At 64.4% G+C, this 22,940-nt stretch overlaps 1 protein-coding gene across 5 annotated transcripts; it reads left to right on the top strand.

The window, feature by feature from the left end:
* Nucleotides 1-63: 63 nt before the first annotated feature.
* TSPAN4 (tetraspanin 4) lies at nt 64-21,896 on the top strand. 5 transcript variants are annotated; one of them, XM_055315005.1, is made up of 9 exons: nt 64-203; nt 4,783-4,882; nt 8,224-8,303; nt 17,738-17,929; nt 19,201-19,275; nt 20,033-20,134; nt 20,244-20,375; nt 20,471-20,554; nt 21,102-21,896. In XM_055315005.1, exons 3-9 carry the CDS (start codon nt 8,241-8,243, stop codon nt 21,168-21,170), a joined length of 717 nt encoding a protein of 238 aa, XP_055170980.1. In that variant the 5' UTR covers nt 64-203; nt 4,783-4,882; nt 8,224-8,240; the 3' UTR covers nt 21,171-21,896. The 5 variants fall into 5 exon arrangements, with proteins under 5 accessions (XP_055170980.1, XP_055170978.1, XP_055170979.1 ...); XM_055315003.1 differs by lacking the exon at nt 64-203 and adding an exon at nt 1,057-1,362; XM_055315004.1 differs by lacking the exon at nt 64-203 and adding an exon at nt 1,412-1,566.
* Nucleotides 21,897-22,940: the final 1,044 nt, after the last annotated feature.

Consider the following 22,940-nt stretch of genomic DNA (forward strand, 5'->3'; position numbering starts at 1 on the left):
GCCGGGCCGAGTTCCTTCCGCGCGGACCGGGGGCTCCGGGGCCCACGCGGCCGCGACCGGAGCAGGCGCCCCCCCCCCGGCCCGCCGCCTTGGTACGTCCCGGCCTACGGCGGCCTAGCGGGACCGAAAGGGCCCGACGGCGGCGCTTCGCCTTCCTCGTGTCCGCATGACTGACAGCTGCGCGGCGGGCGGACCGCGCGCAGGTACAGAGCCGGTCCGCGGGGATGCGGCCGAGGTCCCGCCCCTCGGAACCCCGGACCGGGACCCGGACCCGGGCCGGGGCCGAGCCGAGCGGGCGCAGAGTTGGAGCCCCGAGCCGAGCCGCAGCAACAAGTGGCGGGGCCGGGCCGGGGCCGGGGTCGCGGGGACCCGCGGCGGGGGGCGGGCGCGGGGGGCCCCGGAGGGACCTTCCCGCCGCCCCTCCGGGCCCGGCCCGGCGACGGCTGTCCCCGCCCCGGCCCGGCCCGCTCGGCCGCACTGTAGCCCCGACGGCCGGCTCGGCCGCAGCTCCTGCCCCCCAGCGCCCCAGCCGCCCTCTGCGGCCCTCGGAGGAAGGGCCTGGGGGTGCGGGCGGTCGGGGCTCTGAGGACTCAGAGCAGGGCGGAGGCTGGAGCGGGTGGTCCGGGAGGGCGGCGTGGAAGAGGCGCCCTGCAGAGCCCGCTTGTGTCAGGGAGTGCATTGATCCTGGCCGGGGGACCCCTTGGATAGGAGCCTGGAGGCCATACCTGCGGGCAGCTCTAGGCCGCGGGTTCGTGCCAGGACTGGAGTAGGTGGTGGAGTCAGAGATGGTGGGGCAGCAGCCACAGAGGGTGGAAGGGACGACGAGGCTGTGACCCTGGGGGCGGGGTGAGGTGAACTCCTCGATCCGGGGGCCACGGGGGGGGGGTGCAGATCTGTCGGGGGGGGAGGCAGGGAGGGCTCCCTGGAGGAGGCAGACTTTGGGGCTGTGGGGGATGGATGTGTTCCAGAGCAGCGCCTGCAGGGGGTGGGGGGGGGTGTAGGGCGGGTGTCAGCTAGTTAGGTGGGCTGGGCATGTGTGGGGCCTGTACTCCCCACCCTCCCACGGTGGGTGGTGGATTCTGGCCTCAGCTTCAGCGAGGGAGCCTGAGGGTCCCCTGGGGCCTGGGAGGCGCTGGCCACCTCTGCCTGGGCCCTGGACAGCCTGCCCAGTGCATTTGTCATCCTCCACGCTGCCACGTGCAGAGCCACGAGAGAGGCCACTTCCCTTCCCAGCTGCCCCCCCACCCCACCCACTGGACGCACATCCTGTGCCTGGACAGAGGGACAGGAGAGGGGGCCTGGAGTCACGGTGGCCTGGGGTCAGACCCAGGCTCCCTGCAGAGGCTATTGGCAACTGTGCAGGTGAGGGACACAGCGGAGGGGACCCAGGCTGTCAGCTGGGTGGAACTTGGGGAGCCGCTGGGGTGGAAGGCTTCCTGGAGGAGGGGCCCAGGGCCTGCCCCACCCATGCTCCTGCTGGGAGTAGTTGTTTACTCTGAAAGAGTGAGGGGAATGAGCCTCCCGCCTTGATCCAGGCCTGAGCCAAGTTGACATTCCTGGAATTCTGTGAGTTGTGTGTAGATTTGGGGGGGTGGTGGCCTCTTCCTGGGCTCCTCCCTCCAGCTCCCTGATTTCCAAGGACAGACGGTGGGGAGCATCCCGGCTGCACCCCTCAGCACAGGTGTGCAGGGACACCCTGTGGGGCCTTGGGTCCTCTTCTCTGTCTCTACCCTGCCTTCCTCAACCCTGCAGGACACTGGGGAGCCTCAGAGGTCAGCCCTGCCAGCTGCCTCAGCCCTGGGTGGCCTTGTCCCTCTGTGTGTGTTGTGGGGGGAGTTGGGTTGGGCGGGAGGGAGCCCTTAGGGCCCCAGGCACTGGTGGGGAGGAGGGGTGGGGAGGGGAGCCTCGGGGGCCTGCAGGGGAAGGGGGGCCCTCACTTCTCCTCTCTGGTGCAGTGTCAGCACAGATGTGGCCCAGGCCTCTGGGGAGGGAGACTGCCAGCGTTTGGAGCATAGGGTATCTTGTTGGGGGCGGGCATAGGGAGGGAGGGAGGGCTGTGCCACATGTGGTTGGGAACCCGTGAGCCACGCTTCCTGCCAGAAAAGGGTCACTGCAGGGCAGGCAGGGGCGGAGGACAGCAGTGGAAGCTTCTGCTGCTGAGACGCTCCAGCCAAGAGCCTGGCCCGGTGTACAGGGAATCAGCCGACCCTGCCCACCAGTCCTGGCATCATTTCTCCGTCTGTAGAGTGTGGGTAGAACCTATAGCTGCCCAGCGGGAGGGACCCAGTCCTGGTAATGCAGGCCTGGCCCCTGCTCCTCTTGCTCTGGGCAGATGTGCACTCACGGGGCGAGGGTGGGGGGTCCCTGCACGGCCATGCTCGGATGCCTCCCCTGGGTCACACAGGGTCCCTTGCCTGCTGAGCCTGCACTAGCCCTTGGCCCTGGGGATTGAGGAGTCTTGAGTGACGGTGTCTGCAAGCGTGCTTGAGGCTGCGGTGGCCCTGACCTAGTGACCCCTTGGACGAGCCCGGGCTCAGGGCATTTGGGAACAACACTGCCAGGCAGCCCTGTGGCCTGGGCCCCATGTGGTAGGGCTCTGGGGGAACCACACTGGCCTGGAGGTGGGTGGGCACACACTGGGTACCTGAGAGAGGGTCCTGATGGTTTCTCTCCACCACCACCTCCAGGACAGAAATGCCCCCCTGGGGGGTGGGGGGGCTGCAGGAGGAGCAGGGATGTAGGGGAGGACCCTGAGGTGGGGGTTGGCCTTGCCCAGGCTCTGTGTGTGTAGGGGGTACCCCTCCCCCAGGGTGGGCCGGGTGGGCCTGGGGACTGTGGGGCCTGGGGCCTGCAGGGGCTGGATCAGCAGCCGGAAGGCCGACACCACAGGACTGTTTGTGTTGGCGGGGCCTCCCTGGCTCCTCAAAGCCGCCTCAGAGCCTGCTGGGCCTGGGGGCCCCCCCGGGAGGCGGCTGGCTCTGCTCTGCCCAGGATCTGTCCCTGCTGGGGTGTGTGCCCCCAGGCCAAGCCCCTGCTGCCTCCCAGCCCCTGGCAACCTCCCACCTTTGTGTCCGCTTTTGGGGTAGTTCCTCTTTGAGTGTGACCTGGATCCGGCCAGGTAGGTACCCACGGCCTTCTCATGGCTTATGCCGTTCTGGGGTCCTCCAACCACTGCCCATCCCAGAGCCCTGGAGAGTCGAGCAGGCCCAGCCCAGGACTGCCGGTGTGTTGGTCTTGGGGCTCTTCCTCGGGTTGTCCCTGCTGCCTGCCACAGGTTCCATTCCCTGGGATGCGGCACATCAGACCCTGCATGCAGAGGATGGGGAAGGAGGCTTCCTGGAGGAGGAGGCTGGGCCTGGGTGAACCATGGACCCAGCTGGTGTCCCATCTGGCCCCTGCATCCTGGCCCAGCTGCACGGCCATGTCTGGGCTGCCCTAGATGGGAGTAGGAGCTCTGCACTCTTGGAGGAGGGCTATGGAGGTCAGAAGGGCCAGAGGTCATTCATGGAGGATCCAGGGGCTGCCTCGGGGGGAGGGGGGAGCAGGGGGGTGAGGGCTGGAGCACCACTGCGCAGTGGGTCTCATCCAGCCTCCACTTGGTGTTGGCCATGGGACTTCCACATTTTGGGGGGCCCAAGGAGGCTTGAGGGGCTGCTGGTAGATCTGCCCTTTAGGCCCTGCCAGGAGGCCCCGTCCGCCTGACGCCCAGGTCTTGGGGTATAGGGGGCACAATGGCACCATATGGTGCATGGTTTTTAGCTCCTGGAATGTTGCTGTGGGCTTTGGGGGCTTATCAGGGAAAGTGGATGACATGCGTGCCCCCACCCCCTCCCTGCTGCCCTACTTTCTGGGCCTGAAACCTTCCCGTGGATGCTTTCTCCCTGGGCATGGGGACTGCTGAGGGCTCCCAGGTGTGTCCTCTCCTCTCTGAGGTTCTGGGGAGGACAGGTATCAGGTCACCTGGGGGGAGGAGCCAGGACTCCCTCTGCTCTGTGGCCTCTGGTCAACCCCAGGCATAAGTTTGGGTGGGCTGGCAGGCAGTGGGCTGCCCACAAGAGGATGGGTGTGGGGGACAGACACCTGCCAGGGTGATTTACTGAACCTGCAGTCCCCTCCTGCCCTTGGGCTGCTGGGAAGACTGACCGCTCCCACCTGCCACTGGGGCTGCAAGGAGCACCTGGTCTGAGGAGTGAGGTGTGGGGCACCTGACCGGGATGCCTTCAGGCACCCCATGAGATTGGGGGTCCCCTCCAAGCCCCTGGCTGCTGGGGGAGGACAGAATGGTCCTGTGAACACCAATGGCAGGCAAGTGGGCCCGGTGAGTCATCAGCAGCTGGCTCTGCAGGGAGAGTGAGGTTGGTGGCTCAGGGCACATGTCTGCTTGGAGCCCAGGAATGGGTGGGTGCAGGGCATCTTGGGGCATGTGGACACCCAAGGCCAGATCCCGCATTGTGCATGAATCCACGCCTCTGAACATGTATACTCTCTGGATGCACGGACCCCTGTGTGCTGTCCCTGTGTCTGTGCCTGCAAGTCTGCCTGCCTCCTGGGGTGTCTCAGGATGAGTCATCCAAGGCTGGGAGCAAAGCCCTATGTGACCCCCCGCCCCCAGCTCCTGAATCAGGCAGTGCCTCCCCAGCCCAGGCGCCCTCTCCAGTCCTCCTAGGGACCTGGTCCTGAGAGGAGGGCTGTCCCCCCCTCCCCTGGGTGCCTGCTCAGCCTCCAGGAGCCCCTGCAGAGGGTCCGGTGTGGGTCTCCATCCTGTCCATCTTCCTTCCACAGGGCTCCAGCCTGCCTTGGCCACACTGACGACTGGCCCACCTGCTGGCTCACCTTTGGAGGAACCGAGCACCGCCCAGCTTCTTTCCTGCGGCAGGCCCAGGTATGCCAGTCGGGGTGGGCAGTGGCAGCAGCAGTGCAGACCCGGACAGCCTCATGGGCTCATCCACCCCGGGCCCCGGGGGCCTTGCCAGCTGGATGCTCTTCGGGTCCTGGCGCAGGGTCTGAGCCAGCTGGATGCCATCTCCTGACCATGTCTCACGGGGGCCCCACCTGCTAGAGGAAGGGGACCCCTGGGGGGGAGAGGCCGCACTTTGAGGACAGGGTTCCTGACACTGGGCCAGGGCATTGAGGAAAGCCCCGCCCCACTTGGCCTCAGCCCAGACCTGTGTCCTCATTGCAGCTGGCCCCAGGACCCTTGGATGAATTTTCTAATTTTATTTCAGATCAAGTACTCCTGTTCACCACCTGGGGTGGCACAGGGTTTTGTAGATGGGATGTTTTGGGGGACGTTGGGACACTGACAGCTGAGTGAAACAGAGCTGAGAGCTCCCTGGGTGCTGGGGCCCACTGTGGAACCTAGGCCAACTCCCCTTCTGTCCTCTCCCTGCCCCACTCCAGCATGATGAAGGGGTGGAGAGGTGAGTCCGGGGCTCCGTGGGGAGTCCTGCCCATCACTGCTCTCCTGCCAGCCTGGGCCAACCCCGCTTCCTCATCCTTGGAGGCCCTGTCTTGGGAGCCAGGCCCAAAAGGAGACAGACTCTCGCCCCTCAGGCCCCACTCCTCACTCATCTGTGGCCCGAGGCTCTTTGAGAAGGATAAAACTGATGAGCTGGCGGCAGGTGTCTGTGCCCAGGGTCCAGCCATACCTCCCTGAGTGTGTCTGAGCCCAACCTGTGGGGGTGCTATCAGTGTAGGGCATATGGGGTGAGGTGGGGTGGGGCTGGGTCAGCCCTGGATCCTCCCTTGGCCACCTGTGCCCACAGCTGCACCCTGAGCACACACTCAGCATCCCAGGGCGTCCACCCTCGTATTGGGCTGTGGAGCTGCTGACTTGAGCCAAGGGGGTGCTGGGGTCTCAAGGGGGTCACTCGTTTCCTGAGCAGAGCTGTGGGCAGTGGTTTCTGTAGGGCTGGGGTGGGGCCCTCCGCTGCCTGCTTCTCCACTGGGCCCCTGGCACATCACTGTTGTGTCCGTTTTCTGGGGCCCAGATGTACCAAAGCACACTTGAAGGAGGGAAAGATGGGGGGCATGGGAAACCCCAGGCTGGCCAGCCTTGTGAGACAGGCAAGGACTCTGGGACTCTCCTGTCCCCCCTCCCTGCCAGGGCCAGCTCTGCTCTGTAGGAAGAGGCTTTCAGGCTTGGCCCCTGGGGCTTGAGTGCAGTTCTACAAAGGGCCTTCAGGGGGCAGCAGAGGTCTGATGCTATTGGTCCTCAGGGCCCAGCAGGGCTGCCAGACCTCACTGGGCCCCCAGTCCTCCAGGTAGTTCTGCCCTGGCTGCTGCACATCCCTCCCCCCTTCAACAGGCTGCCTCCCACACCACTGTCTCTCAGTTTGTCACCTTGTCAGTATCCCTTCCTGGGCACTCCTGCCTCCCCTCCTCCTTCCCATCCGCCTCTTTCTCTCCCACCTCTCCGCACTCTGAGCTCTTGCTACCCAAGTCTCAGGGACCCTGAGCCAGCCCTTCCCTCTTTGGGCTTCAGTTTCTAGGACTGTCCTATTGGGTGGACACTGCCAGTGGACCCCATGCTGACCTAGTAGGCCTTGGCTACAGCCCCAGGCCCAGAGCTCCGGGAGGAGGAGCTCAGCTCTTCTTTGGCCTCCTGGGCTGCAGGCCCGGGGCCAGATAGGAAGGCGGTGTCTGACTTACATGCTGATGTCTCCCCCCAACACCAGTGGCCCCAGAGACCATGCCCCCACCAGTGGGGTGAGCTAGGGGTGCAGCTTAGGGAACATGTCCCCCAATGTGCGAGTGTAGTATGCATATGTACTCCTACCTAGACTGTTGTGCGTGTGTGTGCGGGTCACCCTGGGGATCTGTGAGCTTGGTGTGGGTCCTCGCTGCACGTGCGTGGATGTGTCCAGGGGGGGCAGGGTCCGACTTCTGGCCCAGGCTGGTGCAACATGAAATGTGACGCCCCCTCCAAAAAGACCAGTAATTCTCAGACAGTGGCAGCAGAGCATTAAAGCAGAAGGGGCTGTGTGTGAGCAGGTGGCTCATGCTACCTGGAGAAACAGGACCAGGGGAGGGGGGTGCCCCCACCCAGGGAGCACCCCGCCCTGCAACCCTCCTGTGAGTTCCAGTCCCTCCCTGTGAGTCCAAAAGCCTTGCCCAGGGTTCTTGAGGACTGGCCTGCCCTCCTAGGCACCCTCCCCTTTTTCCCTCCCCAGCCCTAGTCCCTCTCAGGGGCAGCCGCCCCCACCCCCACCCCGGGGTGGGTAACCCAGGCTGATTCCTCTGCCCACAGAGGCCTCTTCCCATCCAAGCTGTAAACGGCGGGGCTTCGGGGGTCCCTGGAGAGCGCGCCCCCCAGGGAGTGTTCGGGGCTGCACCGCCCGGCGCAGTCTCTCTCTTGACTTGAACCCAGGTCGAAGCCGCCCCAGGTCACCACCAGAAAGCAACTGGGTCACCCCTTCATTTGCATAGCCCTGTGCGCCTCGAGTGCGGTCCGAGGTCTCGGCCCGGCGGCGGGGCAGTGCGACCTCGTTCCCGGCCCCCTCCGCCCCGGGCCCCCGGGCCGCCCGACGCAGTCCCCGCCCTTCCAGAGCATCTTCCTCCCGGGCGGGCCCGGGGGAGGCAAGGGGGGCTGGGGGGCTGGGGGGACGCCAGCGCGGGCGGGGCCGGGGGCGGGGCGGGGTCGTCGGCCCGGGGCCGCGATTGGCGGTGGGCTCGGCGGGGCGGCGCGGCGGGAGGGGGCGGGCGCGGATTGGCGGGGGCTGGGGGCGGGGAGGGGTCCTGGGGGGCGGGGCGGGGCGGGCGCGGATTGGCGGGCGGGCGCTGGGCGAGGGCCGGGGCTGCGGCGCGGGGACCGGGCAGGTGTCCGGGGCCGCCGCCGGGGCGGAGCGGGGAGCGGGGCCGGGGCCGGGGGGGCGGGATGCGGCGCGGCGGGGCGCGGGGCGCGGGGCGCTGAGCCCGGCGGCGGCCCTGGCGCGATGCGCCGCTCGAGCACGGACGAGTCCACCTACCGGCGCAGCCCGTCGCCGGAGGGCAAGGAGCCGGGCTTCGCGCGCGGGGGCCCCTTCCGGCGCTACAGCAGCCTGTACGGGCGCGCGGGCGCCGGGGACGGCGGGGACGGCGGGACGGGGGACGGCGGGGACGGCGGCCCCTTCTCCGGCCTGCACGCCAGCCCCGGCCCCAAGGCGGCTCAGGCGCGCTACACGGCGCCCAAGGGCAACAAGTACGTGGTCTTCTACCTGGACCTCTCCTTCATCTTCCTCCTAGAGCTGAAGCGCTGCAGCATGGCGCGCGGCTGCCTCCAGGGCGTCAAGTTCCTCATGTTCGCCTTCAACCTGCTCTTCTGGGTGAGTGGCGGCGGGGCGGGGTGGGGGGCGCCCAGGGTCGCCGCCCCAGCTGGGATGGGGGCAGACACCGGGACCCAGATGGATGCGCGGGGTGGGGGTGGGGCCAGGGTCACCACCCCAGCTGGGATGGGGGGCAGACACCGGGACCCAGATGGATGCACAGGGGGGGGGGGCAGGGTCGCCGCCCCAGCTGGAGGCCGTGGCTGGGGTGGCCTGCGGGAGGCGGGTTTCCGGGACAGCTGGGCTCTGGCCGAGGCTCTGCACTCCCGGCCGCTGCCCCTTGTCCTCTCCGCTGTCTTCCTGGGACCGGACGTGTCCCGCACCTGCGCGCCCGACAGGGAGGCTAGGCTCTGCGCCCCCCTGCGCCCGGGTTCCTGCGTGGAACTCTGGTGCCTCCCTCCATCTCCTCCTCTCCCTTCTCCCCTCCCCTCCCTCCGCGCAGCCGGCGTCCTTTCTTGACTTTCCACCCCGCACCAGTGGTCTGACTTAGGAGGTTCTGAGGGGGCTGTTGGGGTCCGGGTGGTCCCCTCCAGTGTCTGCAGGTGCTGTGGGGAGGGAGGGGGTGTGTGTACCGGTGAGTTGTCTGGCTGGGCCCGACACTGACCAGGGTGTTGGGCCACGGAGTGTGCTGGGGAGTTTGGCCTCCCTGCTGGCTCTTCTTCCTTCATGCGGGGAGTGTGTGTTGGGGGTCACCCATAACTTTTGCTGAGGTGGGTTGGGTGTGCTCAGACAGGAGGTGTGTGTCCAGAGGTATTCGTCCTAGAGGGTGGCCTCTTCTTCCTCCATACAAGGCTGGCTGGGTGGGTGGGTGGGGAGATGACAAAGTCGTCACCCAGCCCCAGTCCCGTAACTGCAGGGAGCGTCTTGGAACAAGCCTGGCCAGGCTGGGGTTCCACTGGCTGGGCTAGGAGGCGTGGTGGAGAGAGGATGCCAAGGTCCCTCTTGCTCCATGGGTAGTTCTGGACATAACCTGGACTGAGGGGGTGTGGCTTTAGCTCCAGCCTGGGCTCTGGGCCCCACAAGGAGGCCATCCTTCCATGCCGTTTACATGCTGTCCAGTTAAGGCCACATACCCAGAGACCTGGGTCTATCTTTTTGCACCTGCCTTCCTTGTCAGGCTGTACTTTCCTCTTCCCAGCTAGTGGTAGAGGGAGTCAGGGGTCCCCGGAAGGGGTGTGACCCAAGGAGACCCAAGGAACCCTTCCCCAGATGCCTGCTTCCAGAGGTGGTCATGCCAAGGGTTGTTTCTCTACGAGAGACTCTCAGGAGAAATGAGGCCCAGGCCCAGAGTGAAGTACCCTGAGGCCAGGAGCTGGCGGCAGAGGTGTGTGACAGCTGGAGCCCGACCCAGGGGTGTGAAGGCGTGAACGTCTTCTGGTCTTCTGGTGGGGGATGTTGCCCAGCTGCAGGGGGCGCCGGTGTGGTTGCACTGAGTGGCTGGCAGAGTCTGCGTGTTGCTGCAGGTGACCAGACTTGACAGTAGTGGTGGTGTAGGTGGCCGACTGCTTGGGGTGGGGCAGGCAGTGGGTGTGGTGGGTAGTCAGGTCCCGGGACATGGGCAAGTCTTGTCCTTTCCCTTATCTCCTCTCCTCAGCCATCTGGACAACTGCTTGGGGGCAGGAGAGGGGACCCCTCAAGGGAGCCTGTGGTCTGAGAGCAGCCCCCCCAGTGGGTCCCCAGGCAGGGCTATGTTTGCCCTGGGAGCCCTGAGGGAGCGTCCCTACCAGCTGCAGGCCAGACACGCTCTGCCAGGCCTCAGCCTGGAAAAGAGCAAATCAGAAAACCCCCTTGGGACCCCGTCTTGGGCTGGAAAATCCATTTCCCTTTTCTTCCACAGTTCTACTTCCCTGTGAAGCAAACTGGTCTCCTGCTGCTGACCTGGGCCCCTCTCTGCCCCAGTATGGTGCCCAGCTGGGGTCTGATACCTTGGGGGTCAGAAGGGGGCACCCGGCCTGCCCTCGGCCCCTAGGAAGCACTCCGACATGAGGCGTGGTGGGACTGGTCTGGACGCTGGGGCCCTGGGCAGGGATCAGCTGGGCTGCAGGTGGCCGGGGCGGAGGCCAGAGCACACTCCCCTGAGCCCCCAGCTCCTTTGTACCTGGGGGTGCTGGACTCCCCCTCTGTCACTAGGAAGCTAGAGGACAGCCCCGCCCTGCACCCCTGAGTGTCATGCCTCAGTCTCCCCACTGGAGCTGTGAGGGTCAGGGCTGAGGTAGTGGGAGGGGAGTCCTAGGGGCTGGACCTCAAGACATGCACCTGTGTCACTGCCTCTGACCCCACCCTGCAGGGCTGGCCAGGTCAGTGTCTGGTGGGGCAGCTGTGTCTGTCCCACATGTGGCTCCCAGTGGGCATGGGTGCGGGGGCCTTGGTTGGGGGGGGTGGCAGGAGGTAAGGCTGCAGGCACAGGCCAAGGGACTCCCGAGGGCCCCATCCGCAATGACTTCTCTATGTCCTGCCCTCGTCTTTACTCTTCTGTCCTCCAAGCCCTGCCTGGCACCCCCTTACCTCAGGTCCTCGATCCTGAGGGAGGTAGACCACCTAGCCCCTTGAGGCTCCTGCACCCCTGGCTCCCCCAGCAATTTGGTTCCCCCCCCCACCCCTGCACTAGCCCCAGGGTGCCCCTGCTGGCACCACAGTTCCTGACAGCCTGGGGAGGCAGGGAGCAGGAGGGCTGGCTCAGGAGATCATCGAGTCCTATTTATGGGCCCTTGTGGGACAGGAAACAGTCATCACCGGTCTGTCCTGGGATTGACCTGCTAGGTCCTCCTGCACTGGCTGGGTCCCCGGCTCGTCTCAGGGAAGGAGACAGGCTTGCGTGTTGTCACCAGTGTTTAAAGCCGGGGTGCCCTGAGACGGGGAGCTGGGACAGCACAGGTACCACCCAGAGGTGGGTGGTGGGGGCCCCCCCAGAGTTCAGAGCCAACTGACCCCCAGACCCTGTCCTGCCTTCCCACAGCACATGGGGCCTCCATGTGAGGCCTGCCCAGGGCAGTTTAGGGTCAGGGCCTCCACCATGGGGTGGGGGTGTCTCCTGGGAGCAGGCAGGTATACCGTGTGATGCCAGGCACAGGGTGAGGGTTTGGAGACGTACAGCCCCTACGAGCCCCCCTGCCGTGACAGGGGTAGGGGTTTGGGGAGCGGGAGGACATGTTCTTCCTGCTCCTGCCCTGCCCTGGGTCAGAGTGCTTGGGGCTCCTCCAGGGGCAGTCAGTCTCTGGGGCTCGGGGGTCCTGGGGGGACCTGAGTGGAGGCACGGCTGAGCTTAGCAAGGTAAGCCTGTTTCTGTGCCTCCCAGACTGGGACCAGCCGAGTTGAGGGCCCCTCCTTCTGCTGCACCCCTGGCAGGTGTCCCTCCCCACCCCCTTCCCTAGCTCTGGGCTGCTCGCTGCCCTGCCTCTGCCTGAACTTGTGCTCAGAGTCCCTCTGTGTGGCTGGGGTGGGGGTTGGAGCCCTGCCTGCCATCTCCTGCTGCGCAGGCCAGTGGAGGACTTTGGGTGAGTCCTACCCTCCTCGGGGTCTCCTCAGGGTCTCCCCTTCCCCAGCTGCAGCACAGGGGGGCCTGGATTTTCCCCTGTGGTGATGCATGACATCCAAGTGGGTGGCCTGGCCCTTGGGCAAGGCCCCAGAGACTGGTGGAGGAGGAGTGGACACATGGTGGCAGAAGGCCCTGTAGAGCTGGGGCTGTGACCTCCCCCCAACCCTCCCTGCAGCTGGGGAAGGAAGCATGCCACAGGGGCCTGTTGAGGCTACTGGGCCTGCTAATGTCACAGGGGCAAGACCAGTGAGCATCTCAGACCCCAGACCCTGGGGCTCTTCTTGGCCCGGCCTCTTGATGGTGCTGGGGGCATCCTTGGGTCCTGGCTCCTATTTCTTTGTGCGATAGGCTAAGGCAGGGGGTGTCCTGCTGACCGCAGGTAGGGGTGGCTGTGCAGCCTTGTGATGGGTGCAGGGAGGGTGGGCGGATTGTGTGCTGGGATCGAGTGGAGGGCCCCCAGGAAGGGAGGGGCACTTGACTCCCTGGTCAAAAGTCAGGGCACTCTCATCCTTAGGTTGGCAGCTGGTTAACGGGATGGACGGGGCTCTGGGGCCTGGGAATGTTTGGTGCCTGGTGGCCGTGCCGCGCCCCCTGCAGAGCCCTCCCTCCCAGGGTGGGGGCGGCCGCAGACATACTGTGAGCAGCAACAATCCGCTTGTGTATAGAGGCCCTGATGGCGGCACCAGGCCTGTGGGTTGTTGCTGGGTTGCTGGTCTCCCTGAGAGGTTGCGGGTGGCCGCAGGCAGTGAGGGGGATCCAGGCAGCGCCAGCACTATCCTGGGTGCTTGTCAGGCCTGTCCACCCAGTGGCCCAGAGGGGCTTCGCGGTGCCTCTGTGCGTGTCCCTGGAGTCTAGCCTTTTTTGGAAGATGAGCGAGGGGGGAGAGGCGGGCCTGCCAGGCCTCTCTAGGGAACCCTCTGTATCCAAAGCAGAGGTGGGGGGGCTGTAGCAGGAGCAGGGCTCTGTGCCCCCAGAGAGCTGTGGCCTTGGCCATGAAGGGCTGGAGTGGGAGTTGAGGCCGGGGGTCCCCAACCCAGTTGCACCTCCTGTCTGTGGCCCTGGCCCTGTCCTGCTGCGCTTCAGTGCTTTGTCTGCCCTCTGGCTGCCCTGGGGCTCCAGCCATGGCCTCTCCCTCCCCTCCCCCAGGGAGGGCCGCTGAGGTTCTTGCTTGGAGCCCAACGGGGACTGGAACTCACCACCCCAAAATCAAGACCTGAGCTGAGATCAAGAGTCTAATGCTAAGCTGAGCCACCCAGGCCCCCCCTTTTTTAAATCTTATTTTTAAGCCATCTCTACACCCAATAGGGGACTTGAACTCACAACCCTGAGATCAGGAGTCACCCTCTCTATTGACTGAGCCTGCAGGGTCCTCCTGCTGCTGTGGTCCTTCTCTGTCCCCCAGAGGCTCCCAGGGAGCTCCTCCTTGCCCTGGAGGGGGGACTCGGGCCTTCCTGGAGCTGCTGGCCTCCTTGGACACTGGCCTCAGGGGGTCCTCGGTCAGTAGGGCTGTCTCCCTGGGGCCTGGGGCTGGTCTCCTTGCGTCTGAGCCTTGGGGCTCCCGGGGCTGGCGTGAGTGAATGGGGCTGGGGATGGTGCTTGGTTGGGGGCTTGGTTGGCGTTTAAGAAAATTACATGCAGGCCATGGCGTAGATTTTAAGTGAGCGCCCTGCTGAGCTGTCCCCCAGGTAACAGGGCCCAGTCGAGGTATAGGGGATGTTTCTGCCTGGCAGGAGGGGCTCAGCCCCTTCACTCAACTCGGGCAGGTGCAGACCTGGTTTCTGGCACTGCGGACACGTTTTGCCATTCCCAAAGTGCTGGCGGGAGGGGTGAGACACCCCCCATGCCCAGCCCCCACCCTGAGGCTGTGCTGGCTGCCCGGCGAGGGGCTTCTGGGCACAGGCTCAGGCCCTGCGGGCACCTGGCCCTCCGCTGTGTTCCAAGGACGTGGCCAGCTGTCCTGCCATCTGCTGGCCGGAGGGGCAGTGGCAGAGGGCCACCTGACACCTGCCCCTTCATGGGCCTGGGGGTGGGGTGGCATCGCAGACCGAGGCGTCCCTATACCCCCAGCCCTAAGCCAAACCGAAAAATGCAGACAGGAAAATGGACAGCAGGATGAGGGGGGAGCGTAAGCCAGGTACTGGGCTGGGGCTGGTGACAGGGGAGGGCCGGAGATCGGGCGTGTGCTCGAGGCACATGGAGGGAGACAGAGGCCACAGCGGATGGAGGGGCAGGGGTGGGGGTCCCCCTCTCAGGCTTCATGGGGTCTGTTTCTGGGAGCCAGCTGGGCTTTCTTGTGACTGGGGAGGAGAGTCCAGCCAGTGTCCTAAGCAGTGAGAAAGTGGGGCTGAACATCCATGGCGGGGGCTGGTGTCCCAGTCTCCCAGCGACCTCAGCCTCTTTTACCCTGTTTCATGCTCTGCATCTGAATCTAAAGGGCCTTGTTTTTTCCTGCACTTGGAGGCTATAATTTTCCTGCCAAAATGTTTTAAAAGCTGCATATGCAGAAACATTTTCAAAATTACAGGTAATTTTATTAACTGTGCTCGTACATTGTTAGTGAGTATGTGTGAGTTTTTGGTGACTGGTCTATGCAAACATGCTTGCACATGGGGGGCCTTGGGGCTTGGAATATGGCAGGTCATAGGGCAGCATGTCTGTGACATGCGTCTGTGTGTGAGGCTGACGGTGAGAGGTGTCCAGCAGCGTGGGCTGTGTGTGTCACAGTGTGGGTCTCTTTTGCCATCTCAGGTGGAGGTGGGACGTTGTGTGCAGAGTTAATTAAGGGAATTCATTTCCACCAGTGCTGGGAGTGGGGAGCCCCCCCAGATTCCCCGGGAGCTGGACTCCCACAGCCGCTCTGCTTGCCGTGTCCTCCCCGTGCCCTTTCATGTGTTCCCATGGGGCGAGAGAGCTCAGACGGGCTCAGTTTCCTGCTGACAGGAGCCGTCTACTGTCCTTGAAGGCAGGCAGTGGGGTTGTGAGGAAGGAATAATTCTTCTGGGCTCAGGGACCTGCTGCAGGAGGCAGCCTCACCCACTGAGGGGCGTTCTGGGGCTCAGCTTGGAGACGTGACTCGCCCAAAGTGAGGGCTGCATAGCTCAGTGGGGGACAAGCCGCCACAAGGCCTGGGCATGGTGGCCGGTCAAGGTGCCGTCTCCATGGGGAGTGGCCCACCCTCATGCCCTCCCTGACCCAGATCCTCCCTGGTCCCCAGCCACAGCACCCTTCGCGTGCAGCACCCCACTGGGCAGCCCCTCCCCCAGGGGCTCTGGAGATCCCAGAGGCAGCAGGGACGTTGTGGGGACACAGCGCTGGGCGTCTGATGGGCACGGGCGAGGGGCCTAGCCCCAGGAAAGCCCTCAGCCATGTTTCTCATCTGTAGGTTGGCTGGGAGGGTTGAATGAGCCACGGCCTGTCCCAGCTTCTGTCCCCATCATGTTGAGTGGTGCCTCCCACAGGTGGGCGTGGGGTGCCCAGAGGTGCTGGGTGTCCCCTCAGTGGCTGGGCCTGGGGTCAGCACCTTGGACAGCACCGGGGCTGCTGGGGGTGCCGCCTCCTCCCCATGGGGGTGTGGGGGGGTGCGCATCTCCCTGAAGCCAGCAGACCCTGTTCTGCTGTTGGGCTATGCCCAAGCCCAGCTCTGCGATGGGGGTGTCACCCCATGCCCCCCCCAACCACCACAGGGCAGCTGGCTGCTCATACTGGGCACATACCCAGGCACAGGGGCAATGGAGCCACTCCTCTGGGTGGGTCCCCCGGCTGCCCTGCCACCTCTGAGCCTCGTCTGGGCAGCCTTGTCATGGCCCTGGGTTTGATCCTGGCATGGAGATGGCCTCACAGGAGTCACATCCCTGGGTGGGTATGGCCTAGGTGGGTGGAGGCCTTTGTCCCCATCTACCGTGGGCCCTCTGGGAACGTCCAGGGCCATGTGATCCATCCAGGGGCAGGGCAGCCTGTGGACCAGGGTCCCCCTAACCTGGTGCCTGCGGGCACTGGCCCTGCCCCCTTCCACACCTTACCTGAGCCGCAGACGCCCACCTACCCTGGGGAGAGGCTCAGACAGGCAGGATGGCCCAGCTTCCTGAACCCGGCCCGAGCCAGCAGCATTCAGAGGAGATGTTTATAATTTTTGGATCAAAGTTCTTCTGTGGAAGGTGCAAAGAGGGGCAGGGGGCCAGACAGGACCCGCATGTTCACCCTGGGCTGATTGGACACCCCACCCCCACCCCCCCACCGGATGGTGCTGAGCTGGGGCTCAGCTGGGGGGCTCTCCTGCCCCGCTCAGCCTAGGCAAGGCCCGGAGGGATCCCAGATGCCGCTGGACCTGGCCCAGAGCCTGTCTACACTCGGGGAGCCACGGCCCCTCTGCTCTTGGGCTGGGAACTGCATTCTGCCCCCCCCATAACTGCAGTCTCCTGCCAGCCTGGCTTAATACGTGGTGTGCACACTCCCCAGTGGGTTATGGAGAAGGGAGTGGTGGCCCCACTGCCACCCCAGGGTGTGGCTGACCAGCTGGCAGGGGAAGGGGTGAGCACGGGCACACAGAAGGTGAGGCTTCCTTGGGCAGGGGTCTCCGAGCCCTGGGGGTCTGCTGAGTCATGGGGTCCCTGCCAGGCTCAGGGAACCAGGCCAGTTGTTGGGGAGCCGTGTGTGGATGGCCCTGGCTCCCCTTGACTCTGCCTCTGACTGGACAGGTGGCTCGTTTCCCAGCCTCAGTTTACTGATCTGGGAAATGAGGTGGGAGTCTGGCCATTCGGCTCAGGAGGCTTTTGTGGGGGTGATGCAGGGCTTGTGGTGGCCCTGGGTGGGTATGGTATCCCCTGAGTCTGTGACCTAGCCTGTCCCGGGCGTGCAGGGTGATCACTCCAAGGGCTGGACATCGTGCCCAGGAGAGCCCTGGGGGCTGAGGAAATGGGAGCCAGGCCAGATGGTGAGCAGTGGGGAGGGGTCCCCAGGGCCGCCTGGCTTTCCCCAGAGCTCAGCATTGCCCCTCTCATTTTAATTGTGTGTAATAAAGAGCAACTATGAAATTCAGTAAAAGTCCCAGTGGTTAAGGAGGGGCCGCGAGGGCCAGGGGAGGGCCAGGGATGGGGTTGTCTGCTCCGCTCCTGTGCTGGTATCCACACCAGGGCCTGGCGGGTGCTTTGGGGCTTGTGCTTAGAAAGTGACAGTGGGGGACACCAGGCGGCTGATGGGGAGTGTGGCCACCCACTGGGAGGTGGTTTTAGGAAGAGGAGTGTGTGGTCCGGAAGAGTCTCCAGGGATCTAGGGCAGGTCTCCCTGACTGCTCAGGTCCAGAGGCTGTGGGGCAGACGTGGGCCAGGCTCTGGGGGCAAAAGGGGACACTTCCTGGAGAGATGATGTTCGGGAGTAGCCCTGGGGCTCCTGCCCAGGCTGCCTCACCATATCATTGGGACAAGGGCAGCCACCCCGTTCACGTCCTGAATGGAGAGTGTCCTTAGGGACGCCTAGGTGGCTAGGCAGTTTGGCACCTGCCTTCAGCTCAGGGCGTGATCATGGAGACCTGGGATCTAGTCCCATGTTAGGCTCCCTGCACGGAGCCTGCTTCTCCCTCTGCCTGTGTCTCTGCCTCTCTCTCTGTGTGTGTCTCTCATGAATAAATAAATAAAATCTTAAAAAAAAAAAGTCTCCTTAGACCATCCCCTCCTCACCAAAGGTCAGGGACCTTGGGGTCCCCATCACTGTGGCTGTGGACCAGGGGTGCATGGGGACCAGCTGGGTGCTGGGAGGTCAGCGGGGCAGGCGAGGGTGCGCAGGCCTGTGGGATGCCACTCTGCGTGGCCACAGGGATCCGGTGGGACTGCAGCCTGCTCTGGGGCGGTCTGGGAGGCGTGGGTGGTGGCCTCACTGCCCTCTCTCCCCACCCCTGTGGTCCCAGCTGGGAGGCTGCGGCATCCTCGGCGTTGGCATCTGGCTGGCTGCCACCCAGGGGAACTTCGCTACCCTGTCCTCCTCCTTCCCGTCCCTGTCGGCTGCCAACCTGCTTATCGTTACCGGGACCTTTGTCATGGCCATCGGCTTCGTGGGCTGCATCGGCGCCATCAAGGAGCACAAGTGCCTCTTGCTCACTGTGAGTGCCCCCCGCTGGGTGCCTCTGGGTCGCTGACCCCTCCGGGCAGGAACACATCACTGCTATGGCCTGTGGCAGCCCCTGGGGGCTCTGATGGGGCCTTCCAGACCAGGCTGGGGTGGTGGGGGTCAGGTGCTAGGGAGCTGCTGGCTCAGAGCTTCGTGGAAGCCTCCTGCGATGGAACAGACACGTGTGTGCTCACATGCCCACCCGTGCACAAGCGCACACGAGTGCCAGGCAGGGCCCCTCCAGCCTACTCTGAGACCACCCTTCCTGGGACCCCTCCCTGGCTCCTGTCCCTGGACCCTCTGTTGAGAGGCTCACGGTCCCCACCTCTGCCTTGGACACATTTACTGGGGACGTTAATCACCGATAATGGAGAAGGGGAAGTGTCCCCGGGTCAGGCTCCTCACCTGTTAATGTGTCCAGTAAAGGCCTTGGGCAGCTTCCAGTCCTAAATCACCCCTTCAAATTGACCTTGTCTGAGGAGCTCTTGCCCAGGGTGGGGTCCCTGAGGGCACGCCCCCCAAGATGTCCAGCCTCCCCAGCTGTTCAGCACGTTCCAGATGCTCCCATCAGGGCCTGGGGCTCTGATCTCTTGGAGCAGCAGGTGGGGTGAGGCTGGATCCCCAGCTGCCCCAGGGCAGGAAGCTGCAGTGTGTGTGGGGGAGCCCAGCCCCAGGCTTCTATGCAGGGGGAGTCCAGAGCCCACTTCCCCGGCCCTGTCCACATCGTCCCTGCCCCAACCTCATTCTTGTCTGCAGGAAAGGCAAGGTGGATGCAGGCTGTCTCTGCTGCTCAGCTGGCCTGGGTCAGGGCTATGCCTCTGGGGGTGCTCGGATGGTGGGGGTGCTACCCAGTGGGCAAGGTCTGTGCTGTATGGGGGCACTTCTCAGGCTCCTGGTGGCTGTCCCCTCACCTTGGTCTTTCCCAAAGGGGTGGTGACCACCCCTGGCTGCTCTGACGGCTGTGACCCCCAGGGTCATCACAGTCCGACCTACCCCCTGCCTTGGGCACTGCTCCACCTGCCTGCCTGCCACAGGGACACAGGCATGAAGCCTAGGTGCGTCCCCTGGGGTCAGCGGAGCAAGGGAAGAGCCCCTGGGACAGAGAGGGGGGTGGGGCAGCACAAGGGGCATGTGCTGGTCCCCAGGGATGGACCCTGGGCTGGAGGCATCCGTCTTAGGTTTGCAGCCCCAGCCCTGGAAGGCTCCACAGGCTAGGGGGCAGGGAGTTGGGGTGGTCGTCCCTGACACCCATCTCCTCTGCAGTTCTTTGTGACGCTGTTGCTGGTGCTCCTGCTGGAGGTCACCGTCACTGTCCTGTTCTTCGCCTACACTGACAAGGTTTGGCCACCCCTGCCCTCCCCACCCAGCAAGGGGCCATGGCCCCGCTACCCACTCAGGGCAGTCCCACTGTTCACCACAGCCACCAGAGGCGGGTCCCAGAGGGGCTGCCAATGCCCTGGAGGCTCTGGGATTCTGGCACAGTGGGAGTGGGGGGACAGGGGTGTGGGCGGAACTCCCACTGTCCTGGACCGAGTGTCCACTGGGTAGGAAAACACCCGTCCCCATGCAGTCATTGATTTACATTACTCAAGGTCCTGTGCTCGCTTCGGCAGCACATATACTAAAAATCAAGGCTCTTTTCCATGTTTTATCGTCTGGGTTAGACCCGGGGCCTGTGCTCCTCACTTTGCTCACGGTTTTGGCCTTTGCCCGGTGGGGGCTCTGGTCCCTGGGTCCTCTGGCACACTCCCCTCCAGGCTTCCTGGTGCTGGTCGACCCTGCAGACCTAGGAGCCCCAGTTCCTCCGCTGGAGGATGGTCTCGGGAACCAAGTTCTGGGGGCCACGGGGGTGTCATAGCTTCTGGGCCCCTCATCCGAACCCCGCATGTGCAGACCACTCACGGTGTTTCTGTCCTTGTCCGTCTGTCTCCGTACCTGAAGCTAACAGGAGTTCATGCTGGGTGTCTCACTCCAGTGCCAGCCAGGGCCCAGGGACAGGGACAGGCAGGGGGTGATGTGGGGCGCCTGTGAGATCTGGATGAGGTGGAGCTGGCCGTTGGGGTGGGTGGCCCTGCTGACCACACTGCACCTGCAGATCGACAGGTACGCCCAACGAGACCTGAAGAAGGGTCTGCATCTGTACGGCACCCCAGGCAACGTTGGCCTCACCAATGCATGGAGCATCATCCAGACCGACGTGAGTCTGGGTGTGGGTATGCAGGTGGGGGGTGGGGGCTGGGGTGGACCGAGTAGGGGGTAGGGCCCACCCCCGGCTCCCCAGCCATCCTAGCCTGTGCCTGTCGTAGTTTCGCTGCTGTGGGGTTTCCAACTACACCGACTGGTTTGAGGTCTATAATGCCACCCGCGTGCCCGACTCCTGCTGTCTAGAGTTCAGTGAGAGCTGTGGACTTCATGCACCTGGCACCTGGTGGAAGGCGGTGAGCACCCACCCTCCCCACACATCCTGGCCCTGGGGACCTGGGGGTGCGAAGGGCTGGCTTCATGGCCCCTGTGACGCACCCTCTGCCTCCAGCCATGCTACGAGACGGTGAAGACATGGCTCCAGGAGAACCTTCTGGCTGTGGGCATCTTTGGGCTGTGCACGGCACTGGTACAGGTAGGCTGTGGGGGGGGCCTGCCTCAGGGGCCAGCTGGACCCACCCGGCCTCCAGCCTAGTACCCAGGCTCGCCAGTAGAGGTGGGGTTCAAGAGGGATGGTCAGGGGCCACTCTGTGGGCAGGTGACCTTTGACATCTCAGGGACAGGCAGGTCAGCCTTGTTCCTGCAGCCTGAGCCCAGTGGCTGTGGTGGGTGGTGGTCACGGGACTGGGCAGCACAGAGCCCTGAGGCGAGGGCAGCCCATTCCTGGGGTGCACACTCAGGTGATCACAGTTGGGTGATGGGCAGGCAGAGAGGGGGCCTGGAGCTGAGGGGCCCTGAAGCCACCAGCAGAACCACAGTGGCCACGCCGACAGAAAGGCTGGTCTAGGGACCAAGCTCTGGAACCCCCAGCGTGTCCCCTATGCCAAGATCAGGGGGAGGCGTTCCTGGAGAAGTGAGGACCAGGCCTCCGGGGAGGAAGCTACGGGGTGGGGTCTGTGGGCAGGACCCCTGTGCCCGTGGTTCCTGAAGCGGTCCTGCCCAGCCCCCTCATGTCCCCACAGCTCTTGGGTCTGACCTTCGCTATGACCATGTACTGTCAGGTGGTGAAGGCAGACACCTACTGTGCGTAGGCTGCCCACTGCCTGCCACCTCTGCCTTGCCGCCAAAGGACACCGCCCACTGGGGAGATGACCGTGTCCCCTCCTGCCTCTCCTGCTGCAGGACTCAGCACCAGCCCCCACCCCCACCACCCACCCCCGGACTCTGTCAGTCCTGGGAACACCATGCTGGAGGGGGTGGCCCAGCACTGGCAATGTGGGCGGGACGGGGACAGGAGGGGCTTCTGGCGCTTTTCATATCCCCATCCCGTATCCTCCAGAGAGCAGTGTTTGCACCCCTATTGGTCGGGGCTATTCATGGGTGGGGGTGGGGGTGAAAGGCCACCCACTGGTCCTGGTGCTCAAGGTGGGGCTGCAGCCCTGCCACCCACATTCCACAGCGGAGCCGGGGCAGGCTCTGGGTGCATCTTAATAAAGTGCGTGGATGACAGCCCCCCACCCCGGTGTCTGTTGCGGCCCTGACCCTCTGCCCACAGACCGTTTGGCCATGGGACCCCCTAACATGTGCCCGGTACCTGGGGTAGGGTTCCTGCACATGCGTGGGACTAGCCACGAAACCTCTGCAAACTGGGATGCAGGAAGCCAGGCAGGGGCACCTCCCTCCCCTGATGTGGGGCGGCCTCCATCTAGCCCCAGGGCCTTACCTGGCCCCAGGGGGCCCTCTGCTCCTGTGAACTTTACCCCTTAACTGATAATCTGTAATGGATTCTGCAAATAAAGTGGGCTGTCAGGAGTGGAGCAGTGACCACCGCTTGCAGTGGCTGCTGGGGGTTTTGGGTTGGGGATGGGCCCCTCCTGGGAATTTCACTAGCTGTCAGGCATGTGGCCCCCGAAAATCTCCATTTCCAGCCCTCCTTCCTGCCAGCTCCCTGTCCCCTTGGGGACACCTCAGGTCCCTGTTCTTATGTGGAGGGCCCCTTTGGGGATGCCCAGCTGAGTACCGCCCCTGGCCACAGTATGCCTCCAAGTCCCACCAATGCCACCCATCCTCACTCCACAGAAACTATGAGAACCAATGTGCAGTTAGTCATCTCCTCCCAGCCAACATCTGGGAAGCCAGGAGGGACAGTGACACGTCTGACAAAGCAGTCCCCATGTAACCCCCAGCAGTGTTCATGGTGCCCTCTGGCTGGTACCTGGGTCCCCCAGTCATGTTTCTCCTAGTACGTGACCAGCAACACACCCATCCCACGTTCAGGCTGGACCAAGCAAACAGCTTGCAGACCTGGGACCCTTGTTGCTCACAGCCTCCTACGTGACCCCTCAAACTCCAGTCCTGACTCTGCTTCCCCCACGGCCCCTGGAGCCTGTGGTTCACCAGGGTCCCCGCCCACCAGCACAGACCCCACCTGCTACTTCTGGGTGCTTTCCAGGCTCACTGCTCTCACGGAGTACCCCGGGGGTCTGACATCAGGACCCCTCCCCAGCTCCCACCCCCTTCACTGGTCCCATCTTCCTGCATACCCAGTGTCTGTCACCAACGCCGACTCCTCTGAGCCTCCCATCTCCTGAATAGCCTTCTGGACACACTAGAGTCCTGCACCCCAGCCCTGGGGCTATGGCCTCCTGGCTTCCCTCCTGCCCAGGCCTTTGAGCTGGCTGAGGGGCATGGGGAGAAGGCCTGTTGTGGGGCCTCAGGGAACCCAGGCTATGGCCCCATGTGCCAGTCGGCATCCCTGCTTGACAATCCACAAGCAGGGGCATCCACGTGAACACATGTGCAGGCATGTGCTTAAGCATGCACACACACACACACCCATACACAGCTGCTGAGAACATAGG

The sequence above is a fragment of the Nyctereutes procyonoides genome, unplaced genomic scaffold, assembly GCF_905146905.1.
Source record: "Nyctereutes procyonoides isolate TBG_1078 unplaced genomic scaffold, NYPRO_anot_genome, whole genome shotgun sequence".
In the NCBI taxonomy this organism is placed as follows: domain Eukaryota; kingdom Metazoa; phylum Chordata; class Mammalia; order Carnivora; family Canidae; genus Nyctereutes; species Nyctereutes procyonoides.